The 26,209-nt window shown below is 38.7% G+C and overlaps 1 protein-coding gene across 1 annotated transcript; it reads left to right on the top strand.

Moving 5' to 3' along the window:
• Positions 1–11,804: 11,804 nt before the first annotated feature.
• LOC308379248 (interleukin-21 receptor-like) lies at positions 11,805–16,434 on the top strand (the record flags this gene model as incomplete). The annotated part of the gene is made up of 8 exons (XM_080856311.1): positions 11,805–11,895; positions 12,107–12,215; positions 12,376–12,551; positions 13,384–13,529; positions 13,709–13,889; positions 14,399–14,471; positions 14,796–14,883; positions 15,832–16,434. The coding sequence occupies 8 exons, from the start codon at positions 11,805–11,807 to the stop codon at positions 16,432–16,434; spliced, it is 1,467 nt and encodes a 488-aa protein (XP_080712437.1).
• Positions 16,435–26,209: the final 9,775 nt, after the last annotated feature.

Below are 26,209 nucleotides of genomic sequence, written 5' to 3'. Positions count from 1 at the left end.
TTCAAATGAACTTTAGACATTAGACAAAATAAGTGATGCAAGTTTCAGTATGCCTACAAGGCTGTCAGGGAAAACACACTCAGTGAGAAACCACATCCTGTGTGTCACCCCTGCTGTTATTTCCATCGTCACATTGTTCATTACCACTGTATGACATCAACTTCTGCCTGCTTCTACAGGGACAGGAAATGCATACATTTAGTCTAGTCAAACCTAAATGTTTGTACAGAATTTAGGATGTACCTCAGCTTCAATTAATGAGATAAAGATCTTGACCCCACAGACGGATTTTAATCGTTTGACAGGAAAAAAAGGTACGTTCAAAGTCATTATGTTTGTCAAAATTCCTAATCCAGTGGAAAAAAAAATGTTATGCCCTGACAGACACTAAACTAAGCATGTCAAAGAACTTAGTATTGAAGTATTTAAACTAGACTGATGAAGAAGGAGATCTCAACACATGATGTTATTTAGAATGAAAAAGGAAAACATCTTTCAGCTATGTGAGTTTCCTTTTGAGGTGTAGAGATACCTGATCATTTGCTCACTTCCTCATTTTGCTTTGCTTAAAAACTAAACTCTTATTCATTGTAAAGAAATTTCACTCATTATTTGAAATGTTTTTGAAGAAATGTACAATTATGTTAGCAATAAATTACATTTTAAGGATAAGCCTTCTAACTGTCAAGGGGAATTTAGAAACAAAATGTAGAAAAGATGTGCTTAAACAAAGCTGTGGCATAAAAGTATGTGAAAAAACATATCATGTCACCTGCCTGAAGGTGCCTTTTGCTTCTAACATGAAGTTAAATCTACTTGTGATTCCTTAAAACACCTTGCAACATGGTATGAGGGCCAAAAATACTTAGACTATCTTACTAGAGAAAACTTAAATAGTTTGATCCAAGTACAATGTACAAATGTGTAAACTTTTATATTGTAATATAAAAAGATTGCAAGATGTTATGTCTTTCCATAGTCCATAATGGTTCTCCTGCTGTGTATACTGTTTTATCTTTGCTGCAGACAGTACTCCGTATATTTAGTATCTCGACTACTTCATGTGTTGTCCAACAATCAATTTGAAATGGCCAAAAACGAAATGGAACATGGCCTATAGAACATAGCTGCACGTGGTGGCGATGGGTCTAAGCAAATTTAAGATATCTGAAAACTGTTCCACCACATCGTGGTGGGAGGTGATATAATATGGTTTAGGGAACTAAAGTTCAGAAGTTCAGAAAATTATGTTAAACAGGTGTGTGCAAAAAGAATCATGAATTCAGAAAAGTCATTGCATAGGCACTTGTATTTAAGCACAATTAAGAGTTCTTAAGCCACCTTTTCTCTTCCTGTTAATAATGGCAACACTTCACAGTATCATAAAACAATTTTTTTTGAAGATTTGTCAGAATATAAACAGATTAAGTAGGAAGAGTCGAGAACAACTTTCAATACAAATTCTGGAGATCTGGATTTGGCATGTACATGCTGGGGTGAGAAGGTGCACTTATAGTTGCACACCAATGCCATCCACACAGGCTTTGGGCCTAACTCATACACTGGGTGGCCTCAAAATAGATTTTTATGCAAGGAGTTTGAGCAAATACTTTCCAAAAGCCAAAAGCCCATAGCACAGGGCAGATGAGCGTACAATTTTTTACTTCAATTTACGCACCCAATAATATAGTCACACATTTTTGGAACAAGGGTATATCAATACGATATTTACATAATAAAATATATTAAATATAACATCTTATGATATCCAATTAATAATATCAGTTGCATGGCTTATTTTTCATAGTATAATAAGGAAAACGTATTTCCTTCAATTAGTGTAGCTGAGAAAAAAATACTTCTACCCCCCTTAATAATTTATATTCATTTATTTAATGATACATTAATATGAGTTTAAATAATATGGGGACAGTGCAGAGACCCTGAGCAAACTGTTGCCTTTCATGGACAATGATAGTCATCCACTGCGCAGCACCATAATGAAGCAGAAGAATGTGTTCAGTGGCAGGCTGCTGTCACAGAGCCATTATGAAGTAGAAGAGTGTGTTCAGTGGCAGGCTGCTGTCACAGAGCCATTATGAAGTAGAAGAGGGTGTTCAGTGGCAGCACCATAATTGTCCCCAGGGCCTTCAGGATCTTCAACTCTTTCCAGTGAGGGCGGGGGAACTACTGGGCCTGATGCTCTGTACGGCTTTATTTCACTGCACTGAACTTCGAGTCACTTTACTGTAATTGTACAATCATTTTGCACTTTGGAATTATTCATCTGTTGTATGTGTAATTTCCATGTAGTTTAAAGTTTTTAGTATCTTTTTATATGCTGCCTTATTTCTATTGTGTGTGTATTACTTAATATTATTGTTTGCCATCACATGTGTATCACATTACATTACTAGATGTTACATTTCCTCAAAAAAGTATCTACCTATCATTCTATAATAATAATAATAATACATTTTATTTAATACTTTCCATGGCAATCTAGGTCACCTTAGGTCATTGTAAATATGTAGAAATGGTAATATGTTAAAATAACAGGTGTTGCGTATTCCCTCCCAACTGTTTTGAACAGAATGCTTCAGAGCGTGAGAGGTGTAAAACATACAAGGTCTCATGTCAGCTTTCTCTAGCTTAAGGAACCATATTAACAGTTGGTAGTTGCTAGCACGTGTAATATGAATCATGTCAATATGAAGGGAATATGAACTTGTGTTCATATGAAGCTGTACAGGCACCCAGACGGTTTGTATCTATTGTAGGTTTATACTGTAACTATCCTATCATAGCTATCTCTAGCTTAGGGAACCATCTTAACAGTTTACAGCTGCTAGCATGTGTTAATATGGACTCATGTTTATGTATGAATATGAACTAGAAGATGCCCAGGCACCCTGAGGGTTTCTACATTTTCCTATTATAATTTTAAATATAGGAGACTGTAACATCAACAAGATAACTAATTATCATTTAATGCCATTTAAACCATTTAAGACAGTGGTGTCAAACTCATTTTTACCCTGGGACACATCAGCATTATGGTTGCTCTCAAAGGGCCGGTTGTAACTCTATAGCGTCAAAAGCAGAACTAAGGTCTAGAACAGTGGTGTAAAACTGAAATACACAGAGGGTCAAATTTATAAAACTGGAGAGTGCTTCATAGCAGCGACTGCAGACTGGAGAGTGCTTCATAGCACGCACTGCATAGTGTCATCTGAGAAGGTGTAAACAAAGCCACCTGAGGAATCTGTCTCTCTCCCTCTCTCTTCAGCAACATTCAATGTTGTAAGTCACAGGTGAAAGGTCTGTCGAAGCATTCTATACATAAGAAAAATCATATACATGCTTGATCAGTTGTGCAAGAAAATATATTTGACATAAATATGCTATTTCAGTGCAGCTTTAAGACCTCAGTGATCATTGTAATTTTGTTTAGGCAGTGGAAGCTTCACGAAATGAATTGCATAAATAATGGCTGTAAATAATAACAATAGATTGTAGATAGTTAACTGATTGTGTTCATTTGAAAGTTTGCTCCAGTGACTTTAATGCAATAACTTTCTAAATTAACTTGATTATCAAAACATTATAGCAATGGAAACCAACTTTCTAAGAAACCATAGAATAATATATAAGTGTTTGCTTGTACAGAGGATGCAGCAAGCAAGAGACTTCTGCTCATCATGTTGACATAAGATTTTTACGTTTGTAATTCATCAACAAAGCCATCAGTTCCTGGTGACTCCTTCTCGTGTACTCTGTATCACCCACCACAGCCACACACACACACACACACACACACAATAGACTGCAGGGTGTGAGGACCATCTCTCCTTGTCATTCCAGTCGGTAAGATCACTATTTACAGATTGTACTATTTAATCAATTTAAGTCTAGGCATTTTGATTTAACAGTGTAGAAGATCGTCAGAAGGCAAAAAGTAAGCAGTCATTTTGTCCAATCAATTTATCATCAATTCATATGAAATGAATTAAAATCTTCATAAATCCAGGCTCAGTTTGCCATGTTTAGCCTAAGAATCAGGCAGCTAGCTAGCCTACCAGACAACCAGCCCGTTATCACATGCTAATTTTTTTTGGTAGGAATACTTAACTACATGTCTGCTGATGTTTATAACATTTAGTTTTAACAAGAAGTATAAATGATGGAATTAATGCATCACATGAATTATTTCATTCAAAATGGTTTAAATGCCTAAATCCTATCACTGTTCTGGGTATTGTTTAGTGTAGAATGGGTTAGAAGCTAGAATTCCTACAGAAAAGAGAAGAATTCTGGAGAAAGAGAAGCAGCTAAAGGAGGCAGCAAAGGGGAGCATCTTTGCAGAGTTTTATGTTGACAAATTCTCCCTCGGTATAGGGTCGGGCTGCTTTAGCGATCTCCACCACTAAAATAAAGCTTGTCTTCGCTGCAGCCTCACTTTGTGATTAGGCTCTTAGGAACACAGTCTGCTGTGACAACAGCGACCTTTTCGAATCCTCTTCCTTCTGGAGCGTCTGTTTCATGTCCAGATGTTTGTACTTGTCTTAGTGTTTCGTTTCATAGTGCCGTCTTAAAATATATTCTTTCATTACAGCCGGCTCCGCATACAAGACAAACAAGTTTGCCCTTTACATCGGTAAACATATATTCTGCCTCCCACTTCTCTTGAAAACCCATGTTTTCAAAGTCCACCTTTCGTTTGGCCATTTTTTTCGGGGGGAGAGAGACAGGCCGCAAGCTTAGCTTTGACTTCAGGTGATGAGGCGGCAGACAGTTGGGGAAGGGCTTGTGCTTGCGAGTCTAAATTGACGTAGGCTACCAACGTGGTGGCAGTGCTTTGTGGGATTGCAGTATTAGTGGTGCGTGCGTGTGGGTTAGTAGATGGGTAAAGCTGTATAGGTAGGGTAGGACTGTACAGGTACTGTTGTTATTTATCACCGCACACAATCTTGAGTGTCGGCCAGAACACTGCTTCAAGGCCAGGATGTTTAGGGCATGGGAGGTGCACGTTAGAGATGAGGCAATGATGAGGCAAAGTCTGAGTCAACCACTTTGTATTAAAGGCAAATCAGAGATCCTCACTATGTTGAAGCAACCAGTGTGGAGTTGCAGTGTGGAATATGAAACACATATTAGGTTTAGTTATCGTGTGGTTCTGAAACAAAGTAGAAAGGGGAAAACCATAAGTACAAAGCTACTACGTTGCGCACATGTCAACGCTGACATTTTAACTTAAAAGGCTAGTCAGCTCACGGTACCACCAAACATGTAGAATTACTTATTAATGGCCACAAACATGTGAATACACATTAGTATGTACGTTGCTACACTATACTGAACACAAATAACATACCTATGCAGGCTAACAGGATGATAGAAAGTACATTGTTTAATGCAATGCAAAGTAATTTAGCAAGCTAATTTAGCAAGCTAACATAAACGTCATTCACACGTAAATGCTAGCATTCCTTTAGTCATCTAACACTAACGATAAACAATAACTTCTCTAAGCATAACACTGCTTAATATATGGAATTAACCTGACATTAGAGAACTTACAGCTTTCATGGACACACACGTCGAACTAAAGGGTTTCTAGGTCTCAACACGAGAGGCACGGAATTGCTGCTTCAATGGCGTGACACAGTAAAATAAAACAATGTGCGTTCTTATCTCAAGCAGACGTTGGTGCTGCCTATAACAAATTAAGTAAGGGATAATGAATAGAACGCAGGTCATTGTCGGGAAAATAAGCCCCGACAGGGCGAACAGCACCCCGACGCGAAGCGGAGGGGTGTTGATTCACCGTGAAGGGGCTTATTTTCCCGACAATGACCGGCGTTCTATACATTATCCCGCTTATTATACGGCTAAAACTAAAAAAATTACTTAACACAGTGTGTCTTTTTACAATGTATTTGTTTTTGTTACTATACGTAGTGTTAAAAAGCAGAGAAATAGTTCGCCAAAGACGTTGAACTTCAAAGACAGTTGAACATTCTTTAGAACACAGCTGCTCAAACGTCCGCTGAAACTCCCTTGATAAGTTACCGTACTACTTGCGGAGTGCTACGAAAGATGTGAATCAGAGGCAAAAAGGCCACTTTCCTTGACAGCGGTCATTAAGTGCATAGCAACGGTCAGTTATCGGAAAATAGTTGACCGCAGAACGTTGGGAAGCCCCATTCAAGTGAATGGAGCATTCTACAGCATTAAGAAGAGCCGTGTAATAAGAGTTCTTAATCATGAAAAGGATAAACAGTATATTAAATGGCAAATAAGCCCAGAGCCATTTTGACAGTGCGACATACGGGCGGCCGCAACAGGCCAGCTCTGATAGATATTAGATCACATTTTCATCACATTTTGTAACATTCAGAGGAGACGGCGGGCCGGATGAAATCGGTTGGCAGGGCAGATCTGACACATGTGATTTAAGCTTATTTAAATGTGTCCTTAGCTAGTTAGCTAGCATAGCAGCTAGACAACCGTAGAAACCAAGAAACCGTTTGCTGCACAGCCTGAAGCAAGGTTTTATTTCTCAAAATCATCTCACCATGAAAATACAGTCTTGGGTTCAAGTGATCACCACCACTTGCGGATGATGTTTAAGGGCTTTATATAGACATTAAACAATCCTGAGAGAAGTAATGGGACACCAAAGGAGAGAGGACTTACTCTGATATCATGTAGTGAATGAAGGGTGAGAAGTCCCATTCACCCATGACACCATAACACTAAATAAACGCTTAACACATGGTTAATGAAACGGCCACACCGAACCACATAGCGGTTTGTTTGGGGAAATCACATTAAATACTATAATGCGGTCTATATAGAGTGCGGTTAAATAAAGGTAAATATGGTAATGTGAATGTTCTTCCGGGATGCATTGATCATTTTGTTCCTTTGATCATATTTGTTTGAACCAACTACTGTAAAAATAGTAATTTTACAGTCACAGGTTTGAACAGCTACAGATAGCCTATTGTTGTAATCACTTAAATATGCATGTAAACTATTTTAATTAAACAATTCAAAGGCTGTCTGTACAAAGAAGAGCGTTTTTTCTAGTCATTCATAACTAGTGGTCGACCGATATCTGGCATTTTGAGTCATCGGCATTGACCGATGGCTGCGCTCCCATTGTCCGATTATAAAAACATTTATAAGCTATTTATTGTTGGTGAGCATGTGGTCTGCTACTGTTAAGCATGTTTGCCAGCAGTAGAGTAACATTAAAGGCACCCAGTGCAACTTTCGAGGCTTAAAAATAAACATTCAATTTCTAGTCTTTTTTACACGTAGTAAGTTTCAATAACTCCATACCATTACATACCGACATTCAAGCAGCAAAGATGAGACGTCGTTGTGTGGTGAGAACTGATGGAACAATCGCCGCCATTTTCTTTATTTTTTGTAACCTACAGTAAATAAAGCAGTCTTCCAGTCAATGGAGAAATGGCTTCTCCCCACCGGCGATTGTTGTTGTTTACGATTTTCTATCAGTTCTCACCACACAACGACGTCTCATCTTTGCTTCTTGAATGTCGATATGTAATGGTATGGAGTTATTGAAACTTACTACGTGTAAAAAAGACTAGAAATTGAATGTTTATTTTTCATTGAATGTTTACATAAAGTTGCACTGGGTGCCTTTAATAGCCAGCCAGCAGAACTATTCTCAAGTGGGCAAAGCCAGCAGAACCTGCTGTTAGCTGAGGCAGAGAATGAAGACAGAATAGATGAATCTCTCGTCTCAAATCAACAATCTGCTGGCTTTGCCCACTTAAGAATAGTTCTGCTAGCTAGCTATTAATGTTACTCTACTGCTGGCAAAAATGCTCACCAACAATAAATAGCTTATAATTGTTTTTATAATCGGCCGAGGCTGAGGCAGAGAATGAAGACAGGATAGAGGAATCTCTCCTCTCGTCTCAAATCTACAATCTGCTATGGTAAGCGATTGATTTGATAGTTATAAGAAACGCAAGTCAGCAAAGTTGACTCTCTCGTCTAATCACAAGTTGTGTTATTGGGTGGTGTGCAAAGAGCTGAACCACTGACGTTTGCAAAATGGTGTATTGCCAATTTACAATATAGGAGTGATAGGAGAGATCTATGCTGTGGCCTGAGCATTTAGAAATCTACTGAAAGATGGAAGCGACCTTCAGAGAGTAAATAATATGTTGAGAGTTATCTGAAGTTTATTGAGCTACGTAAAGACATGTTTCTAGTTCTGTGCAAACTTTGACCATTGGAGCATGCGCACATTACGCATAGCGAAACGTCTGTTTTTATTCTTTTTGGTGATTTATTCTGTTTGCGAACGTTTTATTACTGTACAGAAATTGAGGAACGGCAAGATCAGCTTGGTGGAAGTGATGTGGCAGGTAAAAATGCCAGTTTCCATATTAAAAAAACGCCAAGAAACAAAGGAATATGGAGAATTTTTATATAAATGTAATAACTCTATTTCGGTGTGATAGAAACTGCATGAATAGAGATTTTATTTATTTTTTGTTAGTTATTTTCATCTGAGGACTTTTGCACATAGGTGTTTTATTTTTATCCCAAATAATTACCTTTTTTAATTATTATTTAAAATAATGAGTTGAGTGCAGAGTGCAGATCTACATAGGCAAACAGACAATGCAGACAATAACAGTGTTAATTAAATAAATGTTAATTGAAGTTCAGCAATTTTGTGTGTCATTTGGAATTTATATTTTTATTTTTTATTTTATCAACATGATAACGGAATTATATATCGGCAATCGCCCACCCTGTACTCTAAATATCGGCATTGGGTATTTAAAAACCCATATCGGTCTATCACTATTCATAACTAGATAAGTCCTCTGTTGATCCCTTAGTCTGGAAATTCGCAAACATTAAATAATCATGATCAAATTATATACATTAGTTAATTCCACCAGCTGGTAACATAAACAAATTACATTGATTGATGTTGGGCAAAAATTCATTCTGTAAACGTTTTCTGTATAAAGTATTTGCAATTGCATTTATAGTAACAATTTAAATGTGATGATAGTAACACTTAAGTATTGTAACACATTTTACCTGGATAACAATGTTGCCTAACAATGTTGCCCTTGATGTGGGTACATTCTGTAGCTTAATGCACACAATACATGAAGACTGTCAACTCATTGATTACTATTTTATTAATCATAAAGCCTACTGTGTGCTGCTGGTAAAATGGGTACAAGCCTCACATGGGCACCAGAATAATGTAGGTACCTTACCTTACACAGAATAAATGTGGGTGCAATTGTGCATTGGGGGGGCTACCATAGTGGTCAAAATAAAGATCAGTCACAAATCAGTCTCAGAACATCAAATTGACCAGTGTATAAAATCAAAGCATTTATTCACAAAATGATCAGAGATAAAACACACAATATTTAATCTAACTAAATGTATGCTACCAATGTCTAAATAGGAATGTGTGTGTGAAAGATAGGGAGTGTGTGTGTGTGTGTGTGTGCTCGAGTGTGGGCTGTCAGGTATGCGCCAGAAATAATGTGTGTGTGTGTGTGTGTTCCTTGTTATCTTAGTTCCATGTGCACTTTTGTGAACATACATCCGGGATGAACAAAGAACAAGCCAATGTGAAGTGAGAAGTTAAAGTGTTCTCTTCATGTGTGTGTGTGTATTTTAAGGCCAATGTATTTATGAGGGCCTGCTCTTCTGAGCGGACAGAGAGAAATGTGGGGCGCTTCTGTCAGAGTACAGGGAGGTAAGAGAGACCGTAAGTACGTGACTAGTTAAGGTGACATCAGGCTACAGTTACAGATTGATTGGAGGCTGAGTGTTTACGTAGGTTGCGGATTTTTGCTCATGTGTTAGGGTTGTATAATGACAGGTTTGCTTGGCAAGGGTTAGCAATCCTCTGCTGCTGTTGAGAAATCAGACTTGGCATTTGCTTGCGGAAATGCACCTCTCGTTATGATTATAATTGCTTGCAAAATGTTTTGGCAAGTATGGCCTTTTAGAGTCAGACTGCAACTGTAACTGATTGATTGTTTCATTATTTGCATTGTTCTTATTAGTTGTTCCTTGCACTTGAGAGCCATCCAAAATCTGTCTCAGAAAGGTCCCTCAAAAAGAAGCAAACATGTTTGATATTCTTGTAAGGGCAGTATAATGCTTTGAAGGGTCATGGACACAGCCGGGGGGCACATGAGAAACTCCTGTGTACATGAAGTGTATCATAATTCAAAGAGGATACCTGGAAGAAGCGGGAGGAAATCTGAAATGTCTGATAAGTCATCATCATGGTTTTTAAATAGGCCTACCTGTTGTGCCATTAGCAATGTAGGGCATAGCCAAATCTAACTATCTAATATGGGATTCCACCTTTTTCCAGGGGTGTGGCGAGCTTATCCAGCTACACTTAAGATAGCCTTCGCTGAAGCAGGTTAGTGCTAATTTATATGTTACTATGGTGATTTATTGAATGTTGCTTCCACAAACCAAAAAGAGGGGCCTTCTTTATCTTAGCCTGAAAATTAGCTTGCTAAACCGCTTAGCGAGCTACGACGAATAAGGCCCAGTAATCTTCTTTGGAACAGGAGCCGTGGGAAAATGGGGGAGTTAAGGAACCAGTTAAAACAAAGGATTTAACACAGGACTAAACAAGACAGTAGTGGGCAGGGAACAGCGATACATACCAGGCAGTTCAACGAAAGACAACGAAAGCAAATGGAATACGGGAAGTAAACAAAGGAGTACATGGCCAACCAAGGAAGCAAACACAAGGAACAAAAATACAACACAGGGCAAAATAAGATTTCAAAGACAAGGAACAGGGGGAAACATGAAACACAAAACATGGCAGGGCAAAGGGAACACATGAACCAGGATCAGGAGATCTTGGGCAGGATTGTGAGACTTCATTTCACTCTAATATAAGACAATATTTTCTGTTCAGGCTTTTTCATTTGAACCAGAGTGTAACATTAACCAGGAGGAAGTAATTTAAGGGAATCATAATGAAGTGCATGAAATTTAAAACAGGGATATGAGGAAAATGGGGCAAAATGGGTGAGGTCTGGTGCAGAAACTCAGTTTATGGATCAGGCTGTCATTTTATAAAAAACTTTAAACGGGTGTGAGAGAGAGAGACAGAATAGACAGACAAATGAACAGTATGTGTACAGTGGGCGATACACAAACACACAGACGCAGTTTGCCTTACTCAGGTCTAGAATATGAGGGTTCCATTTTGCCCTATCCTTTTCTAATTTTATAAGATAAGTGAGACACAGATATGGCGTCCCTGGAAGGTCATTTAGTGCATGTGGTGGGGAACTGAGCCCACACTAATCAATCATGTGAGCAGAGTGTTGGTGTTGTATCAGTCATGACTAATCAATTATGTGATCAGAGTGTTGGTGTTGTATAAGTCATGACCAGAGTTTTTGTGTTTTGCAGATATATTGCAGAAACAAGAGAAAACTGCAAGGCATTGCGAATGATGCGGGAAATTGTTTAACTTGCATCATTTTTAGATTTTGGGCAATCACAAATTCCTGGAGAAACTGATTCCTTGGTAATTATGTGTTGGGAAGCACTACACTAGTTAAAATTCCCACTTGTATAAATATCAAATGTCATCTACAAAAATGGAAAAGGAAATCACTAAACAAAACTCACCAATTAGATTATATCATTGTATTTATAATTATATTATATTATTTAATTATGATATTATTCATATTATTGTTTGTTTTCTCCAGAGCTGCCTGGATCTCTCTATGAACTATATCATTCGGCCTGCTGTTATGGCTGTACTAAAGGAAGCCTTTACCTTGGTTTGCTTTTTGGGACTGATTCATTGCAGTAAGAGTTGTGGATCATTCATGATTAAAATATAAAAATATCAGATCATTTATCAAAACTACAATATTTAAACATATTATGGCAACTTAATGTGTCAAAGATAATGTGTCAAAATAAAGATACATATTGATGTAAAACAAATCAACAATCATAATTAATGTTTCTAAAGCATGAAGTTTACTTCATAATAAGCTTTCTCCTTATTCTGTGCTTGCAGCTGCAAATGTCAGTGAAGTGTCCTGCACCACAGATTATATCTCTCAGCTTAACTGCTCAAATACAGGATTGGCACCAGCAACGTCCTGCCTTGTTGAGGTTGAGTGCAGGTACATGCTGCTGATGGTTCATGTTTCTCAAATAATACTTTCAGTTAATGAAATGTCCTCCAATTCATAATGAATGGTATGGTAAATGGTAAAAATTCACAGATTTATTTTAGAAATGTATTACATGTAAAGTTTTGTTCCTTGTTCATGTTTTTTACAGGAATGGGGAGGATCAGAGCAATGGTAGTTGTGAAATTAGACACCCAGAGCATTGGTGCACTATCAAACCTCAAGACTTTGATATCATGACTGCCATTGACACTAACTGCACTACCAGAGTGAAGCAAATGCATGAAACAGAAACCGAAGAAACCTGTTGGCCCCTGCGGAGCTTCAGTACGTGTTGATGAATGTTTATGCGGTTTCAGTTAACGGCCTGTAGTTTGACAGTGAAAACGGCTGGCGGAAACTAAAGATGTATGCACACTGTTGCACAAAAAAGAAACACTTCTGACAAATGTTAAAGGTGTGGTCAGAGAGAGGCATGATTTCATTAGTGAAGGGTTTGGTTCAAGTTGACCAACAGCATTGCTGAGCAATCCTTTCGAACAGAATGTGTCAGAGGAGGTCACAAATTAAAACGATGCTAATGTGGGATGCACTGTGGGCAGTGCTATATTGATAATTAGGGTGCGTTTTCAAAGTGGCTTAGTTTTGCTCAGTTCAATTCCAATATATAAAAACACCAATTGTAGAGAATTGATTTAGACCTAGCATGTAAAATGTTAGTGTTAAAAACTTTGGGAGCTAGGCACTGGAACAAAAAATGTATAGCTTACTAGTTTAAATGTTTAAAGTTACAGTATGTATCAATTTTACTTCAGGGTTAGGGTAAGGATTAGCAATTTTACCTTAAAATAACAACTTTAAAAAAATTGGGGCGCTACAATGACGTTTAATATGGAGAATGGCCTTTTTAATTTGGTTTTGTGAATGCGCATGCTTTTCCCTGTCAGAGAAGGATATGCCACCACACCTATATCCAATTTGTAATTTATCGAGTTTAACACAACCCGCCTGGGCAGTATAGTCCATATTTGCTGAGTATTCGCTGTCAAACTAGGGCCGAGTCCAATAATCAAGTAATTCATTTGTTTTACTTATTTCTTTTAACATATTATGCTTTTTTCACTTTGTCATTGTATTGTTGTCATTGTTGTTTCCACAGTAAAACCTGTCCCTCCCTTCAATATAACTCTGGAAGAAACTGGTTTGGATTTCATTCTTACATGGAGCACGGCTTACACAGACGAGGACAACTTTCTGAACAGTTATTTAATATATCGGGTGAGGTTAAGACCACTTAGCATGAAGGTAATTACACGCAATTTCCATCCTGCTTGAACAAAAAAAATCTAAATATATTTAGATATTGATTCATTATAATGATGTCCATACAATTTCTCACCAACCACAATATTACAGTTAATACTGTAGTTGTTCCTCTTAATATGTCCTATTTGTTCAGGTAACTAATGTATGTAATTTAATAGGAACCCATATATTATGAGGTGAAAGAGGACCGTAGATCCCAATTGATCCAAAAAGAGAATTTAGTGAAAGGTGAAACCTATAAGGTAGATGTTCAAGCCAGAGTGAATCCCGAGGCATTCCAGGCTATATGGAGTGAATGGAGTCCCACCACTAAACTGGTGACAGAGGAAGGTTTTTTGGGTAAGCATGACAATTCTCATCATATCACCTTCCAAAGTAAAAGTGGACAATAATATCTTACTAAAGCTTACTAGTACTACAATTTTATTTTACAACAAAGAATATTAAGGCTATTCTATTTAGTCTGAATGATTTATGAAGCACCATTGGGAATGAGTGCCTTGTTTCAAGGAACTCTATAGAACCCAAGTAATGGAATGCCTTAAAGTAAGAAACAGGCAACAGTGTCAAGGCGAAATCCTGTTTCCACAGGATGAAACCCAGCAATACTTAGTTTAAAAAAGGAGGGGGAGGCCCTCGATGAAAATGTTTGGTTATTTATAACAAAAAACAAAGCGTTGTCAATGTTTAGTATGAGAGAAAGAGGACTCTCTCAGCCGTTAAGTGACATGTTAAAACACAATCAATGTTAAGCTTTACATCATTGCAGAGCTACGGCACTGCCGACATTGGAGAGAGACTAACCAATGTAATAATGTTTTGATGATGTTAACATTTTTTTTTTTTAGATAAGACTCAAGAATGGTACTGCCTTTTACTACTGATGATGATCCCTGTTGTGTTCATGATTTGTGCAAAAATGTGAGCATTACCTTCTTATACTTTGACATTTTCCTTTAAATTCTGAATCATTATTCATCTTCTTACCCCAGTGCTCCACAGTACCAGATAAATTAGTGCCTTCTTAGTTGCAGAGGTTGCTTTCCTGTCTTGGCTTCCTAAACACTGACTGCAAAGTAATTGTTTTGCACTAGATATATACAGCCGCTGAGAAACTGAAGGAGGTCTGAACTTTGTCTTTTGTAGTCATGTACAGTAAACACTTCTTTTACCATGTTCTAAATTAGCTTATAATGAGATGTTTACTTGTAACACTCTTCTTTGTCATTTTATGTTATGCAACAGGTGGGCAAATAAACTTCAATTCAGTAGCATCCCAAATCCTAGGGATTTCTTCAAACCCCTTTATCATACATATGAAGGGGACTTTAAGGTAAATCATCAGTGAAATTTAATATGATGTCATCTCCAGGATATAATTCAAGATTCATATAATTAATTAATGACACATTATGTGAATACTTAAATGTTTGAAACATATGAAACAATGAACTGTTCAGTGAACAGTACACTAGAGGAGCTGTGCTTCGGCATAGAAGTGAATTTGATCACAGAGAGAGCAGGGGACCTTATAGAGCAGTTAGAGAATCCATTCTTAATAATACAAACATCTTTTGTATTGTATTAAGTTTACTCAGGAAATTCTTGATTTTTACATATTCTAAATGAATAATCATATAGTGCACTTCAATACAGCATGATACCAAAACATTATAGGATTTGATTTTGAAAAAATGAGAAAATTAAGCATTTTTTTCTGTTTAGAAACATTTTTCATTTGGCAAAAGGAATAATGATTTGAATGAATATTTTTTTTATACTAATTACATACGTACCTTGTTCATTTCTCTCCTCCAAAATCAAAGATACTTAAAAGTTACTGAGAGTAGTTACAAAACGGCATCTCAAAAATGACCACAATTTGGCACACTTCCCAAATGACCATTTCAAAATTCTCCAAATGTATGTGGCTGACCTATTGGATTTAATCACAAATCATTTTCAAACAAAGTCTAACAAAAGTGACCAGACAGTTTATTTTTATTTTAAAACCATTCATGCCTAATAACGAAGCCATCAAGTGAGCTCAAATCTCCGCCAATTGACTTGAGATTTACTGCGAGTGCTTACAGCAATGTCCAAGTTTCCATGGCAACTCTGGCTTGCTTGGCCCCCTCATAGCTGCTTTCAGCTACACTCCAGACATGTTTTCATTGTTTGAGCCATTTAGTGGCCATGTAATCAGGTTAGTCTTGCAATATTGGTTCACAGATGTGATTTGTGATCAGTTTGCCCTCATAATATTTCTTATTTGTATCAGAGATGGGTCGGTCCAGTCATGATCTTCAGCAACGTTGACCTCCAGGAGAAGAGCACATCCCTAAAAGTGATGTGTGAGAAGAATAGCATACCTCCCAAACTACATGGCAAGAAGACAGAGGACCCCTTTAACAGTGTGAATATCCAAGGCTCCGGGTCATTCTTTCTGCAGGATCTTGGCTTCCACAATTCCCTCGGTATATTAGGAAACACCATCCATGGCACTAACAGCTCTGCACACCACATCTCCATTGATACAGTGACTGTCCCTGAGGAAGATGTTGCTAAACAAATGCTACCAGAGGCTAGTGGAATATTAGTCACCATGCAAGGGGGAAATAGCAACGAGCACTGGCTAAACCCTGTGGGAAACATTGACATGGAACAGATCTCACTGGATTCGTTTAGCTCCCTTGAGTACTCTGAGGATGGATACCCACATATGGGTCTTGACCTTGACACCGCTGATAGTGGCTTTCTTGATTCCAACTGCAGTAGCCCTGTATTTGATCAGGGTGAACAGATAAAGACAGATCCAATTAGTATAAGAGAGGTCCCCCATTCAAACTATGTAAAACAGTGGATAGTGCAAAGTGGCCAGTAAGCATCCTTTTTAACAGTGAAACGGCAAGCTCTGACACACATAGTCAGCTGGTTAAGATTTACTCTTGATCTAGATCTCTTGTGAAAAATAAGTACTTTTAAGTGGTGCTTGCAAGTCCATCGAATGCAACTTCATTGCCATTAGATCTGGTGTATTCCTAGCAAACAATCTATTTTTACACAACAATAAAATATATTTCTGTTTGTTAACAAATACATTTATAAATATGTATATTAAGTGAGGGTTCAGGCATTTACTGTGTATGTAAATTGCATTCTTAGTTTCCTTATATATGTGACCAGGAAGCATGTTTGACAAGGTATCTGGTCACAGTGGAAGAGGTAAGCTGTGAATAAATACATGAAGGAGCTTAGACACAAGAGGCAAATCACACTCTTCCAGACTCTGCCACTCACTCTCTTCAGCACACTCTGCCATTTTATGAGTTTTAGTTCTGAATTCCAAGGGGGAAAAAAATGACTTATGGTTTGGAAGATATCTGGGTCATTACGTGCCATATCACCTAAAACCTGGGAAAATTTCCCACATGACAGCCTGTTTTTTTTTTAACAAAGGTATATCATGTATACCCTTACTCTAAATATGGGCACAGGCAACAACTGACACATAATTATTGCTGTTCTTAGGTTTTCTTTCTTTTCTTATCATTATTCTACATGTTGTTTGGTGCCGCTTATGCTCCTAGCACTTTTGGGTTTTTCAACACCAATCCAACTCTGGCATGTCCTGATCCAGTGCAGTGCTCTTGTAAGAATGGTTGTAATGCCACATGATGTTCTTTTGTTATTGTCACTTTTCTTTGCTCTTTTTTCCCATCTAAATTAATGGTGAAACTCAAGGCCCGTGGGAGGCAGAATATATGTTTACTGATGTAAAGGGCAAACCTGTTTGTCTTGTGTGCAGAGCCGATTTGGCTGTAATGAAATAATATAATTTAAGATGGCACTACAAAACGAAACACCAAGACAAGTACCAACATCTGGACATGAAACAGAAGCTCCAGAAGGTAGAGGAGTTGAAAAGAAGGCTGGTGTCACAGCAGACTGTGTTTGTAAAAGCCAAATCACAAAGTGAGGCTGCTGTGAAGGCAAGCTTTATTGTGGTACCTAAAGTGATTGCTAAAGCAACCCGACCCTTTACAGAGGGAAGATTTGCATGATAAAAGATTTGCATGATAAAAGTTTGCGACATCGTGTGCCCTGATAAAAGGCAACCATTTTTAAATGTGAGCCTGTGCAGAAACACCGTTGCGGATTGTGTATGTGACCTTGCCACCGATCTACAACAACAGCTATTGGGAAAGAGAAAATATTTCATTGCTTTCTCTTTTGCTGTGGATGAGAGCAGCGACATATCTGATAGGAGCTGTCAATCTTCATCCGAGGAGTGGACTCCACTCTGTGCATTATAGATTCACTTTTGGGATTTAAATCAATGCATGACACAACTACGGGGAAAGATCTCTGTAAATAGGTAACCAAATGTGCAAATGAAATGAGGCTGCCTTTGGACAAACTTGTGGGACTGACCACAGATAAGCCCCTGTGATGTGCAGAAAAGAGAGGCATAAGAAATGAATGCCACTGATGTTTATTTTATTTAGAAATTTGATCTTTATGTTTATAGGCAATAGCTTATAGGCCTTAGCTTTAGGGTACTTGTCCCAAATGCAATGGGCCTCAATATGTTAAACTAAAGTTCATGTTTACATATAAATACATATAATATATTTCTTTATTTCTTTCAATAAATATTGAATATGACCGGCCCTCGACTTGCACAAAGTTTTTTGTATTTTGTATTTGAGTTTGACACTCCTGGCCAATTGTGATGTTACTTGCTCTGCAAGCTAGACACTTGTTAGACAGATGATGTCGATGGCTCTATAGAATTTCATTTTAACCATGCTATTACATTTACATATCTGGCTTGTTATCAGAGATTTTACCACACCAGACTAAGGCATAGCTGGCAAACTAGTAACTGAGAGACCAAGAAGCCCTCCATATTTGGCTAATTATTTCTGGCTTATATTCATGCCTGGCACAAGCCATTCTGCTGCTCTAGACAAAACCCAAATATGCCACACCCATTTAGATTACCACATTTAGGGCCTGATTTACTAACATGCGACCGCTGCTTAATCTGCGTTCGCACATTAACGCACAGTGTTTTTGCGCATTTTACGTGGTATTTATCAAACCAGATCTGCGCTGGGCAAACTGTGTTTACTCCGCCCTACATAGGGCCTGATTTACTAACATTGCGACCGTTGCTTAAACTGCGTTCGCACATTAATGCACAGTGTTTTTGCATTTTCCGTGGTATTTATTTAGGAAGAGAAAATGAAGCTTCAGCGAAGTGGAGATAGATATATTGGTTCACGTTCGCTCAATCACTGAACCTGATTCAATGTGTGCGCTGCTATACATAGGGCCTGATTTACTAACATTGCGACCGCTGCTTAAACTGCGTTCGCACATTAATGCACAGTGTTTTTGCATTTTCCGTGGTATTTATTTAGGAAGAGAAAATGAAGCTTCAGCGAAGTGGAGATAGATATATTGGTTCACGTTCGCTCAATCACTGAACCTGATTCAATGTGTGCGCTGCTATATTGTTGTTCTGCCCGCCACCACCTACAGCGAGATGTTTAAAAGAACACGATTATAAAGAATATGCTATTGGTGGCATTAATGCATAAACTGTCTATTATAACAATATAGATGTGTACATGGCGAGATTAATAATTTCTACAAGGGACATGGGTTCACTACAATATATATGGACATATATATGGACGTGGGTGCAATCAATGGTTCATATTACGTTTGGAAAGTTTGCGATTTCAAAAAAAGTCCTGTTTGATGTCTCTAATTTCAGCTGTGGCAGTGGGGAAATGTATTGACCAGTGCCCGTAGCAATGCGTCGAGTACCTGTGTGAATATTTGGCTGAGTGAAGGCTGAGATATACCAACTGCTGATGCTATAACTGTTTGAAATGATCCGATGCCAATATTTGCAATGTTGTCCAGAGTTTACCAACTGATTGAATGGAATGTGTTCTCCGGTTGAAGGGTTAGATGTCGTCTCTGATCTGGTTCAGTAATTGAAGTATTGCGTGGCTTTTAACCTGTACCGTCTAATGATTTGTGGTTCATTTAACTGAAAATGTGTTATACGAGTTGAAAAAAATATTTCTGTGCGCTGTCTCTGTCTTCTTTCTTCGCCTTGCTGTTATCACTGCTGCCATATCAACGTTTTCAGACTCAATGGAAATGCGCTTCCTGGTTAAGACATGCTTTTATGAGGCGGAGAATTAGCGCCCAAATCGGAGACGTGCGCTCGCCAGGCAGTTTATTAAATACCACGCAATATAGACTGGGCTGTAACTTCAGAATCATGTGACCCAGTAGGAATTTTTGAGGAAATGTGGGCAACCAGCATTTTTTTAAAGTTCAAGGTGTCCCAAACAAGAATCCACCGGTTGCCCTAAGGCCCCAGGTTTTCTATATTTCCTCCTCCAGGTTACGCCCCCCCCCCCCCCCCCCCCCCATGGTAAATTAGATGTGAGATGCTGTTGCCTATCCTGGTTTAGGCTCATAGTTAGGGAACTTCCCAATGTTCAATAATATTGTGTTTGTATCATTTTAAAGGGGACAGTTGTAGCTTTCATTCAAACCCAATTATACACCTTTCTGACATGGAGGTCACTAGAGCTCCTCAAACCACAAAGAACCTTTTTTTCCACAATTTCCAAGTTATTTTTTATATTTTTATTACTCTGAGCCTGGAACCTGACTAGGGAGTTACTGCTGACAAGAAGCCAACACGCATGCTGACAGCTTTCAATATTTTGTTGGTATCCATCTAGTAAAGGTAACTAACACTCATTTTTGATTTGATGAATGTGTTTATGTATGTCAATGAAGTCCCTACACTGAATTCTTATCCGAATTTTCCGATTTCCTATCCACCCTGATTGTTAATTCGGATAAAATCCTGATAGTGGGAGATTTTAATATCCACATGGATAATGAAAATAATAGCCTTACAATTGCATTCCAATCACTGATAGACTCTATCGGGTTCTCACAGCATGTAAACACACCAACTCACTACCATAATCACACCATTGACCTTGTATTAACACATGGCCTAGAAATCGACCGCCCTATAGCTCTACCCCAAAATACTACCCTCTCGGACCACCACCTAATTACATTTAATATGAAATTAGAACTCCGTCCAACATCGGAAATTACACACTTCTACAGCCGTTGTCTATCCGACAGGACTACTGCTGAATTTATATCAAAACTACCCGTCGCCCTCACCTCAGCTCCTACCGCTGGCAAAGTAAATGGCATATGCACTTCCCCACCTTATATTGACCTACTTACTGAAGGCGTCACGCATGCGTTGCATTCAACCCTCGACGCTGTTGCACCACTGAAAAAGAGATTAAGAAAACTGAAAAAACTAGCCCCATGGTACACTGATCAGACTCGTGCACTCAAACGAACCACACGAAAACTAGAAAAAAAATGGTACTCCACCAAACTTGAGGTATTTCTCATGGTGTGGAAGGATAGTATCCTAAGATATAAACGTGTACTCTCTGAGGCGAAATCAGCTTACTATTCTTCATTGATTGATAGTAATAAAAACAACCCAAAGTTCTTATTTAACACTATTTCTAGGCTAACAAAAAATCATAACACAATCGAACATTCGGTTCCCATCATCTTTAGTGGTAATGATTTCATGACCTTTTTCAATAATAACATCCTTAAAATAAGAGAACAAATCCAAAGCTTCCTCCCCCTCTGTGACCCTACACCCCTTCCAACATGCGCCAAGGTAACACCACTTCAACCGGGTGCTATCCTTGAATTCTTCGCACCCACCGACCTCCCTGAATTAAACTCCTTGATCCTCTCATCTAAATCATCAACGTGCCTACTAGATCCTATCCCCACAAAATTACTTAAACATGCACTTCCCTTATTAAGTGAGACATTGCTCAATGTAATGAATAACTCACTTATCTCAGGCTACGTCCCACAATCTTTCAAAATAGCAGTGATAAAACCATCTCTTAAAAAACCTAACATTGATCCCGATAATCTCGCTAACTATAGACCCATATCTAACCTTCCTTTTTTGTCAAAAATACTTGAAAAACTAGTTGCTAAGCGACTTACTTCTTTTCTACAACAAAATAAAATTGAAGAAACCCTCCAATCCGGTTTTAGGGCCCACCACAGTACTGAAACGGCCTTAGTCAAAGTCTTAAATGACCTACTAATCGCATCTGATCATGGGTGCACCTCAATATTAGTTCTCCTAGACCTTAGTGCTGCTTTCGACACTATAGATCATCTGATCCTGTTACAGAGACTTGAACATCACGTTGGCATCAAAGGCTGTGCTCTATCTTGGTTTAGATCTTACCTCTCTGATCACCATCAATTTGTTCATGTCCATGAGAAATCGTCAAATCACACCAGAGTAAGCTACGGTGTCCCACAAGGCTCTGTCCTTGGACCACTGCTTTTTTCCCTCTATATGCTACCCTTATGTGCTGTCATAAGGAAACATGGCATTAACTTCCAATTCTATGCTGACGACACCCAACTCTTCCTATCAATGAAACCTGATGAAATTGTACATCTACCCAAGATAGAAGCTTGCCTCCATGATGTAAAATCTTGGATGACTAGCAACTACCTGCTCCTCAACTCTGATAAAACTGAGGTTATGCTTGTAGGCCCCGATCAACTGAGAATTACACTATCTACCCATTTACCCACACTCAATGGCTTCCCAACACCCAACACTAACATCAAAAACCTTGGTGTAACTATCAACCAAGACCTCCTACTTGACTCACACATAAAACAGATCTCAAAGACATAATTTTTTCATTTACGCAATATTGCCAAAATTAGAAAGGTCCTATCCCTCCAAGATGCAGAAAAACTAATCCACGCATTTATTACTTCCCGCCTCGATTATTGTAATGCTCTCCTGTCCGGATGCAGCATCAACACAATAAAGAGCCTCCAACTTATACAGAACGCTGCTGCTCGTACACTCACCAGAACTAAAAAATACGAACACATCTCACCGGTACTCGCTTCTTTGCACTGGCTCCCCGTTAAAAGTAGAATCGACTTCAAAGTACTCCTGCTAACATATAAAGCCCTAAACGATCTGGCTCCAAACTACCTCGAGGAATTAGTCGTCCCCTATTGCCCTCCAAGGCTGCTCCGTTCCCAGAGTGCAGGCCTCCTGGTAATTCCAAGAATATCAAAGACCACAATAGGAGGGAGAGCCTTTAGCTACCAAGCCCCTCTCCTCTGGAACAATCTCCCTGCCTCCATCAGAGCTGCAGACACCGTGCCTATATTCAAATCAAGACTTAAGACATTCCTCTTTAGTGCACCCTATAGCCAAAAGTAACCACGCCAACAAACCAATCACCTGCTGTACCAGCCACCCAGACATATCCGAACACAAATTAAAATATTAATTGCATTTAGTACCGCAACATCAAATGTGTTTCCTGTTTGCCGAGTGAATGCATGTACGGCCCCGGCAAACAGATCACAACAAAAAACAAATTAAATTACTACTTGTAATTTAGTACCGCAACATCTAATGTGTTTCCTGTTTGCCGAGTGGATGCATGTACGGCCCCGGCAAACAGATCACAACCAAAAAACAACAAAACAAACAAAACATCCCCATTCATGCAGTTGTGGAAAAGCTGCAGATGGAAGAAGAGGTCCTTGAGCTGTTTCCAGGTTTCCATGCACTGACTGGGAGTGACTCAACGTCATACATTGCAGGACACACGAAGAAGACCTGCTGGAATGTGTTTAGACAGCACAGCCATCTACTCAAGGGGCTTGGTGAAGGTCCTGAGCTTAGTGACTCCACCATCATGGATGCAGAAGTGTTCTTCTGCAAATGATATGGTGCAATCAACACAAACAACATCAATGAAGTCCGTTTGGGCATGTTTGTCAAGGGTATGACCATAGAGAGACTGCCACCCACCAGAGATGCTCTGAAATTTCACATCCAGCGTGTTCACTAGTGATGGGAAGTTCGGATCATTTTACCGACTCGAATCTTTGAATCTCGTTCAGTAAAATGAACGAATCTTTTTTCGAGTCACTCGTTCATTTTAACGGGGGGGGGGGGGGGGGGGGGGGGGGGGGGGGGGGTGCTACTCAACATTTTAAAATTTTATAGCCAATTCACTGGCGTAAATACGTCCACTACAAATACGTATCATATTTTCATGGAGGTTACTACATGTAAACCAGCAGATACTAACTCCTGCATTCAAATAATATTATATGAAAGTTTGGATGAAATGGTCATTTATTATCACATAAGCATTTAATGATCACGGCAAACATTTACGCTGCACTGAACTGTAAGTAAAGTTTTAAAAAGTTAAAATAACTAAACCTGTAATTATTTCTTGTGAACGAATATCATTCACGTCTTACTAACCATAGACACTCGGAAGTGAACTAGGTTAATAAGTCCTTTCTGTTTCCTCTTCTGAGCCTATGCAGGTTACGTGAAAAAATATCCAGAGCCCAGTCAAAATGAACGAAACATTTCGGTTTTCTCTAGCTTCCCATGCTGAGCCTATGCAGATCACGTGAAAAATGATCCAAATACTTGTATCCGGCAGATGACCTAATCGTTCACCTCCCGACCGTCTTTGGATCAACGTTTCGTTCATCTGCCGGATATCGTTCAATGATTCGTTCTTTTGCCGGATATCAGTCTTTCGTTCAATGATTCGTTCTTTCGCCAACCGTGTCTTTGGATCTATGATTCGTTCATCTGCCGGATATGGGTATTTCGTTCAATGATTCGTTCTTTTGCCGGATCGTTCAATGATTCGTTCTTTTGCCGGATCGTTCAATGATTCGTTCTTTTGCCGGATCGTTCAATGTTTCGTTCTTTTGCCAAACGTGTCTGTTTCGTTCAATGATTCGTTCTTTTGACAACCGTGTCTTTGGATCTATGATTCGTTCATCTGCCGGATATGGATCGTTGGATCCTTTTCCACGTGACCTGCATAGGCTCAGTACAGTCAGCTAGAGGAAACAGAAATGATTCGTTCTTTTTCCGACTGGGTCTCTTGGATACGGGTCTTTGGATCATTTTTACGTGACCTGCATTCAACAAATCATTTCTGTTTCCTTGGCTTAGCCAATGCAACAGTCCCAGTTGTCCCGATGCGCGGTCATGAACGAGAAAAAGAACGAATCTTTTTTTGAGAGGACTCGTTACTCTCGAGTCGTTGTAAGGATTCGTTCAAAATGAACGAATCGTTCACGAACGACACATCACTAGTGTTCACTTCCAGACTTTGGTCTGGCGGCAGGCCCATTGCAGTCCTCGGTGCTGCCACCCCCTGAAAATATGGGATGGAAGATGGAAGACAATGTGCTTGTTCCTGAACTCATGTCACTGCCTGCAGTTCCAGATGCCTGTGAGGAGCTAGTGACCTGTGGCTGCACAACTGGATGCAAGACAGCCCGATGCGGCTGCAAGCCAAACCCATGCACTGCGTCTTGTCAGTGCCGAAAGTCAAGTGACCTTTGCATGAATATGTAATGCACTGAAGAAGATAAAAAGAATGTGATCACAAATAAATTGTAATGCTGTTTTGATCCAATCATTTGTAATTAGTGGCCATGTTCAGTGAATTTTACTGATTAATTAAATGGATGAAAAATGTCTACCTGGCTTTTGATTATTATTGCATTAGTATGAGTAATAATATCTAAACAAATGATGTGGTGATTTTTCTTTTTAGCCAGTTACTGCTATTTTAAGGCTCACAATAACCTCTCACAAAGAAATAGTATGGGTATATCATACATTTCCTGAATCCTCAAAGTCCATTAAGTATTGAGATTATTGACTTTTGGGTCTTTGATATCCCTTGATCCCACAGGGATAAAATAAACTAGAATGCGTTTCGTGAACGAACTGCGAGAGTGTGCTTGCTCTGTGACAGAGAGAACAAGTGCCAATGAATTAACATGTATTTACATCTACTCAATCAGTGTAGTGGGGCCTTCTTCCAATATATTTTAGCAAGCAACCAAGCTCAACCATTATATTTTGGCTCCACTGACGTTTAGACATATGAGGGTATCTTTGTTGTTCTGTTTTTGTTTGTTTGTTTGCTTGTTTATTGTGAAAGGGTCTAGTGTGTTACATTTGGTCATAGCCTAATAGTTCCAGAGTTTCGTTATACTGACTTACTGAGCTAAGTGAATTGTTGAAATTGTTATCTTGGTAAAAGGAAACATCTCTGCAACAATACTGGAATGAATGCGGTTACATAGCCAGCTTTACTTAAAGTTTATTGTAAGATAGGCCTATATGTTAGACTTAATGCAGTTCTCTCTCAACAGTGATGTCTGGCTTGTTATATGTTTTATCCATATAAGGAGGGGGCAGCTAAACTCGAAGACTCTCAGAAAATATCTAAAGTGTAGCTCACTAAACTAGAAATATATTGAAATGCCATGAGATGTAGGCCTACCACTAACCATTTCACATTTACAGACATAAACCTATAGACATGACACAAAACATCTTCCAAAGACTTTATTATCTCAGCTGCATTATTCAGTAGCACAAAGTAGTCTATTACATTCATATTTACTTCATGTAACCCTGCCATAGCGATACAACACCTTTT

This window comes from Sprattus sprattus (assembly GCF_963457725.1).
Source record: "Sprattus sprattus genome assembly, chromosome: 18".
NCBI lineage: Eukaryota > Metazoa > Chordata > Actinopteri > Clupeiformes > Clupeidae > Sprattus > Sprattus sprattus.
The sequence above is the reverse complement of the archived record's forward strand: the minus strand, read 5'-3'. Positions and strand labels throughout refer to the sequence as shown.